Below are 6,387 nucleotides of genomic sequence, written 5' to 3'. Positions count from 1 at the left end.
GGGGGACGGGGGCGGCACGTGGCAGCGCCGCTAGGAAAGCACCCCCCTTGGAAACCGGGGTTGCCGTGGCAACGAGCACCGCCGGGAACACTGCAGGTGCGGGAAGCAGTGTGGGGGTATCATGTCGGGGGGGGCTAAGCCTAACCCTGCCGGGTCTCTCCTGGCTGGGGGGCTGGTCCTGAGCCGCAGCATCCCCCAAAGTGGGGGGCTGTGTGGCACCCGCTCCTAGCAGGGAGAGCCCCACCACCTTCCCCCGCAGCCTGAGCCCCCCGCACATCTCCCTGGGGGTGGGGGCGCCCAGGCCTGCCCTCCCCCCTGCCAGAGCTGTGACTCGCACGCGTGGGCATCGCACCCCCTGCACACGCATGTGAGCACTGGGGTGACACGGCTGCCCCCACTCAGGTGCATCAGGGTCTTGCCACATGCTGGCACAGCTGGGGGGCAGCTCCCCCCCCATGGCTGGGAAGGAGTTAACAGCAAGGCTGAGCAAAACTTTCTGCGGCAGCTGGTGGGGGGGGGGGGGCTGAGCAGCCTTCCCCTGTGGCATGGGAGGGGTTAATGGCGCGGGTGCGAGGGGGGGCTGCTTTGAGTCACTTCCTTGGAAGGGGAGGGCTGCTTTGGGCTGGCTGCTCGCACCCGCCTGGCTCACTCTGCCGGGAGATGCCTGCCGGAGCCAGAGGCACCGCCGCCTGCCTGCTCCTGCAGCCCCGGGGCCTGCTGGCTGGGGGCTCTGGTGCCATGGGTGCCCCCCAGCGCCGCTAGGCCGTAGCCGGGGCAGCACCGCGCTCCCAGACCCGCCACCAGCTCCCAGCGATGACGGACGTGCTGGTGCAGCCGGACTGCAGCCTGAGCGCGGCCTGCGAGCGCCTGGACCACTGCTGCCTGGAGGCCGGCAATGAGCCCGGGGCCAAGCGCCCCCCCAACACGGGCGCCCGGCTCTGGGGCCGGGTGCGCAGCAAGCTGCTCCGCCAGAAGGTGCCTCACTGGGCCCGGCGGGCGGTGCCGGGGGGGGGTCAGGTTTGCATGCAGCTCGCAGGGGTGCCTGGGGACTTTTCCTTCCCAGGCCGGCGCCTCGGGGCTGGGTGGGAGATGCTTGCCCGGTGTCGGTGCATTGCGGCGCCGGGGGCTCCTGGGCTCCGCGCTCTGCCCCCTTCCCCGGGTGGCGGAGGGGACACGGCGGACGTCAGTGCTGGTGTTGGGACTGCGTCCCTTTGGCTCTGCTCCCCGCCAAACTCGCTCAGCACGTGGCACGTGGAAAGGGACACGGAGGGCAAGTGTGCGGTGGCCAGCCCGCGGGCACGTGCCCACTTTAGCAATGTCGGATGGGAAATGCTGGCATTGGACATCCCCTGGGGCTGCCGACTGCCTACGGGGTCTCGGTGTCAGCTGCTGCCCGGTGCCACGGCGGTTCCCCTGCCTGAGCCCTTGGGAGCGGCTTGCACGTAAAGGTTGGCATCTGCTGGGTGCGGAGGGCCCTGGCTCGGGGCCCCTGCGGCCTGAACTCATGGTCCCCGGGGATATCCCAGCAGCTCCACACCCACGCTGCAAGAGCATTAACCTACTTCTTGTGCTGCCAGCGTGTTCGTGGCCAGGCCCCTCCCAGGGGAGGATTCGGAGCTGCCTGGCCTGCTGTGCCGGCCTAAGCTGGGACTCTGGGGGTCTTGCCGTCCTCCGCTGGATGCATCTGTGGGGGAGCATCATTAGCTTTGCTACGACGCAGGCTCCTTGCAGGGTGCCAGCCCTCCTTGGCACCTGCCCGGAGGCCAGGTTGAGGCTGGCTCCCAGCGCCTCCCCTGCCTGGCTGCGTGCAGAGCCCAGGGGATACAGCAGCAGTTCCCCAGGGTTTGGTCCTGGCAGGGCGGCCATGGAGAAAGTGACTTGTTTGGAAGATGCAGAACGGCCTTAATCCTCCGTGTTTGCTCGGAGGCTGCAGATGGCTCCGGGCCTTAAGCACAAAGTGCACGTGTGCGCGCGTGTGTGTGTGCACACGCGTGTGCCAGCCTCTCGGCTTGTTTCTCACCGTGCCGGTGGGGCGGTGCTGTCTGTCAGGACTCGGGCTGCATCCCGCGTGCCCGTAGCACATCTTAGCAGCTAAAGCCTGGTCCTCAGTCAGGGCACGGAGCTGGGGGGTTGCTGGCTGGGCTCTGCAGGTGGGCCGCAGCCTGTCACTGTGAGGAGTGCAAGGGGGAGGCATGGGTAGCAGGTCTCGCTGGGAGGACCTGTCCCTGCCAGGGGCTGCGAAGGTGCAGGCTCAGCCAGCGCAAAGGCCATCTCCTATTGCATGGCAGGTGAAATGGCTGCGGCAGGCACGGGCAGTGCCCTTGTCCCTCCTGCTGTGGTTCTGCAGCCTCGATCCCAAAGGCTGGTCGTGGCACTGGAGTGGGGGATGCCATGGGCTCCCCGGTGGCTGCCAATGCTGGGCTGGGCTCTGTGGCCCCGGCGGCCCCTGTCTGCCCGTGTCCCTGCTCGGAGCTGGGCGACGCAGGTGGCTCCCAGCCCAGGTTGGTACCGACTCACCCCGGGGTCCCCGAGCTGCTCAGCAACGAACCCAACGAGCCGGTCTGCTCCAGAGCCGGGGGCGGTGGCACGTGGGTGCAGCGAGATCACTCTGCTCCTGCCAGCAGCTGCCAAGGCCAGTGCCTGGCACGTCCCCAGAGCACTGGGGCGAGGGGACAGGCTTGTGGCTGAGTCCCTGGGGGCTCCCCAGCCCGTGCCAGCTCTCAGCCCCCCGGCACAGTCTGACTTGCAAGACTTACAGCCCATCACCAGGCCGCGGTGCCCCGGGCTGGCCGGGAGCCCTCCTGCAACACGGAGGTGGAAGTTGCCATCCAGATAATTTGGTTTGCAAAATGCTTATGCTGTATTTGTGGCTGCGCTGCTCCCCGACGGGGCTGCGTGGGCAGGGGGTGGGCGCTGCCTCAGCCTCCCGGGGACTGTGGTGCCTTTGCATGCTCCCCACCCTCGCCTGCACTTGGGAGCGCCGCTGCAGGCGCCCTGGGATGACCAGCCCCTGCTTCAGGGGGGCTGTGCAGGGCTGCTGCAGCAGGCATGAGTGGGGGTGCAGGAACGCGCCTGGCTCTCGGGGCAGGCCCCAGGCACTAGCAGGATGCTAACCTGGCTTTAATAAAGGCTGTGTTTGGGGGCCCACAGAAGCCCTTCCATATGTGGGCTTCAAGGGACTTCAAAGGCTGGGGTGGGGGGCGGCGGGCGGGGAAGGAGCCTTGCTCGAGTTCACGCAGTGCCGCGGGCTCAGATTACAGGGTTGGGGAGGCTGCACTGCGGGGCTGGGGTCCTTTGGGGTCACGCGGGAGTTGGAGGAGCCCTGCCCCCAGGGCAGAGCCGCAGCTCCCCGTCCACGTTGCCAGCTTGGCGGCGGGACAGGGCTGCGGTCACGGGCGGCTCGTTGCTCCCCGGCCCCGGCGTTTCTTGCGCTCGAGGTCTGGCTGAAAAGCACCAGGGCGCGCTCAGCTGGGCTCACGGGGCAGGGGGCACAGGGTCGATCGGCACCGCAGCCTCCAGCCGCAGGCTGGGTCCCTCGACGGGGCTCGGAGTGGCTGCAGCTCCTGTGCGGCTGGCTCTGGGGAGGGCCCGGCTGGCAGTGGGGTGGGGGTTGCTCCTGTGTGCTGTGGCTTTGCATGGTGTGATGCACTGTGGTGGGGCAGCCCGTGTCCTGGGATCTTTGTGAAGCGGGGGTGGGGGCAGAGGCCCCATCTTGGCAGGGGCAGGTGGACCGTGCAACCAGCTGGGCCATAGCTGGAAGCACTGCCCTTGTGACCCGGCTCTGCAATCAGGCTGGAGGCCAGGGGAAACGTGCTCTTCCCATCCTCCCACTTCTGCCGTGCCCGGCTCCCTGCCAGCTGCAGGGCTCCTCGGGCACCCGCAGGCCGGAGGGCTGTTTCCCGGGCAGGGGAGGGGGAGAGGAGGCCTGGATGCTGCCCCCAGGCCTGTGGGAACAGCCTGTCCCAGGGAACCTGGGCCTGGCCACAGCATCCCTCTGGACTGCACGTGAGCGCCACAGCCAGGCTCCTGTCCCCAGACGCCAGGACGGCTCTCTTGTCACCGGGCAGGACCCGCACTCCTGCCTCAGGCCCGGCCTGGGTGCCACGCTGGGTGCCCGGGCTCGCGTGCACCTGCTCGCTGTCCACCCGGGAGCCTCCCCGCAGCGCTGGCAGCCAGGACGGGGAGCAGCTGGAGAGTGGGAGGCATCGAGCTGCATGGCCCAGCCTGGCTTGGTCCCTGCTGTTGCCTCCCCGCTCCGGCTGCACTGCTCCCCACTGTCCCAGGCCATGCACGCATCGCGTCTCTGTTGCCCCCCAGGCTTTTGTCTGGGCAGCAGTGCCGGCATCAGGGTGGTCCCCAGCCCCCTCCGGGTCCCTGGGAACGTGGGGCCTGGGCAGGAGCCGGCCGGGGTCCCCTGCCAGCCGGAAATAGCAGAGCCCGCCGTTCCCAGGGGCTATAAATAGCCGTGGCGCACGGAGCCGGGCTTCTGCGGAAAATGCTGCCCTGGGTCTGTTTGTCTTGTTCAGCTACGGCCAGAAATAGCCCGGCTGCGTGGGGACACCGCTCCTCCGGGGCCGTGGGGCCGCTCGCGGCAGGGTCCGGCACTGCACCTGCTCCTTTGCCCCCATTCAGCTTCCCTGCAGACCCCTCCTGCTCTCGGCTGCCACTCCCGGGGCCCCCACGCTGCCCACGTCCCCTGCTCCTGTGGGGCACGTGGGGACGTCAGCACCTCCCGTCTCTCCCTGCAGCTGGATCCGCAGGCCGTGCAGACCAAGAACTGGCACATGGACGTGATCGAGATGAATGGGGTATGTCCCGGGGGTGGGGTGGGGGGCTCGTGCTGGGGCAGGGAGATCCCACAGTGGGGATGCTCTGTGTTGTAGAGCAAGACAACCCCCTCCCAGGGGCTCCTGACTCCGCTGGCTGGGTCTGGCTTCTCCAAGGCCACTGTCCTGGAGACACCTGCCCACAGATGGGGTCAGGGCTTCTCCGAGAGCTAGCTCCTGTAGCCCCCGCCCGTCCCGGGGGACACAACCCAGGGTCCCTGCCTGAGCCAGCTGCCTTCCCACCGTGACGGTGCTGCACCTCTCCCCTCAGATCAAAGTGGAGTTCTCCATGAAGTTCACGAGCCGCGACATGAGCCTGAAGCGGACCCCATCCAAGAAACAGACTGGCGTCTTTGGGGTTAAAATCAGTGTTGTGACAAAGTAAGTGTGGGGCTTTCCCAGGAGGGGTGATGGGGCATGTGGTTCCCCATGTCTCTGCTCCAACTTGGCTTTCCCAGGGGTGAGCCCGGCCCAGTCCCTGCAGATGCCCCCGACATGCGGGGTGAGGCTGGCCACCACATGGGCCCAGGCCGTGGCAGGTGGGGACATGCCAGGCAGCCGCGCTGACCGTGCCCTGCTCTCCCCGTCAGGCGGGAGCGCTCCAAGGTGCCGTACATCGTGCGCCAGTGCATCGAGGAGGTGGAGAAGAGGGGCATCGAGGAGGTTGGCATCTACCGCATCTCGGGGGTCGCCACCGACATCCAGGCACTGAAGGCTGTCTTTGATGCCAGTGAGTCGGCACTGCAGAGGCGGGGGGGGCACAGGGAAGGGATTTAAACCTGGCACAAATGAGCTCTTGGCTCAGCTCCCCCGGTGGGGCCCAGCCCTCCTGGAGCCCCCTGGCTCCGTGGCCCAGAGTCCTGCAAAGGGAGGGAGCACCTTGGCCAAAGTCTGTGGAGGCATCTGGTCCTCGCAGATCCCCTGTGGCCTGCATCTCCTCAGGGCCGTGACGGTGCTGGGTGTGCAGGTGTGACCGGAGGGGCACAAAGGCCAAAAATGGGTGCACTGGGGTGACACGACTGCCGTGTCCAGGCAGGTGGAGGGAACCCGCACCCATCTGCAGGGAGCAGCCACGGCTTGTAGCTCCAGCCCAGCACTGGGGACAGAACATGGGCCGTTGCCGCCGGGGCCTGGCAGCTGTGGCAGGGCTCCCCATCCCTGAGTGCTTTGCTTGCTCTGCCCTGGTTCCTGCGGCCGCTCCCTGCCTGGCCCGCACTGGAGGAAACTCTGAGTCAGGGCAGCTTTGCAAGCTGATTTGCAAGTTGTTCCATGTTCCCGGAGCTCCGAGCTGGCTGTCCCCGCGCAGAGCTGCTGCCAGACCCTGCCGGGCCTCCCTGCTCCCTGGCCTCCCAGCCAGCAGGTCTTAAAGGGCACCGCTGCCCTGCTTTGCTCCACGGTTGTAACACGGACCTTCCTCTGGTGCCCACCAGCTTGGGGGTGGGGGTGAGAGCCTGCTGCCAGGCGGGATCCCCTCCTGCCAGCACTGCAGGCACCGCTGGGCGGGGGGGCTTAGCAGCACCCAGGAGCAGTGCCCCGTGTTCAGTCTGCCACAGAAGGCACG

The 6,387-nt window shown here is 67.8% G+C and overlaps 1 protein-coding gene across 3 annotated transcripts in view; it reads left to right on the top strand.

Annotated features, from left to right (window-relative positions):
* ABR (active BCR-related) overlaps positions 1-6,387 on the top strand; it is a 45,798-nt gene that overhangs the window by 35,928 nt on the left and 3,483 nt on the right. For 2 of the 3 annotated variants that reach the window (XM_019511221.1, XM_019511222.1), the window contains 3 exons: positions 4,749-4,808; positions 5,098-5,207; positions 5,417-5,556. In XM_019511221.1, the coding sequence (XP_019366766.1) occupies positions 4,749-4,808; positions 5,098-5,207; positions 5,417-5,556 (310 nt within the window). Of the gene's footprint in view, positions 1-631; positions 976-4,748; positions 4,809-5,097; positions 5,208-5,416; positions 5,557-6,387 lie in introns of those variants that run through there. The other variant, XM_019511223.1, reaches the window with a different exon arrangement.

This window comes from Gavialis gangeticus, unplaced genomic scaffold (assembly GCF_001723915.1).
Source record: "Gavialis gangeticus isolate Ggan-Ray unplaced genomic scaffold, GavGan_comp1, whole genome shotgun sequence".
Lineage (NCBI taxonomy): Eukaryota > Metazoa > Chordata > Crocodylia > Gavialidae > Gavialis > Gavialis gangeticus.
Note: the sequence above shows the minus strand (reverse complement) of the source record. Positions and strands in the feature narration are given on the sequence as shown.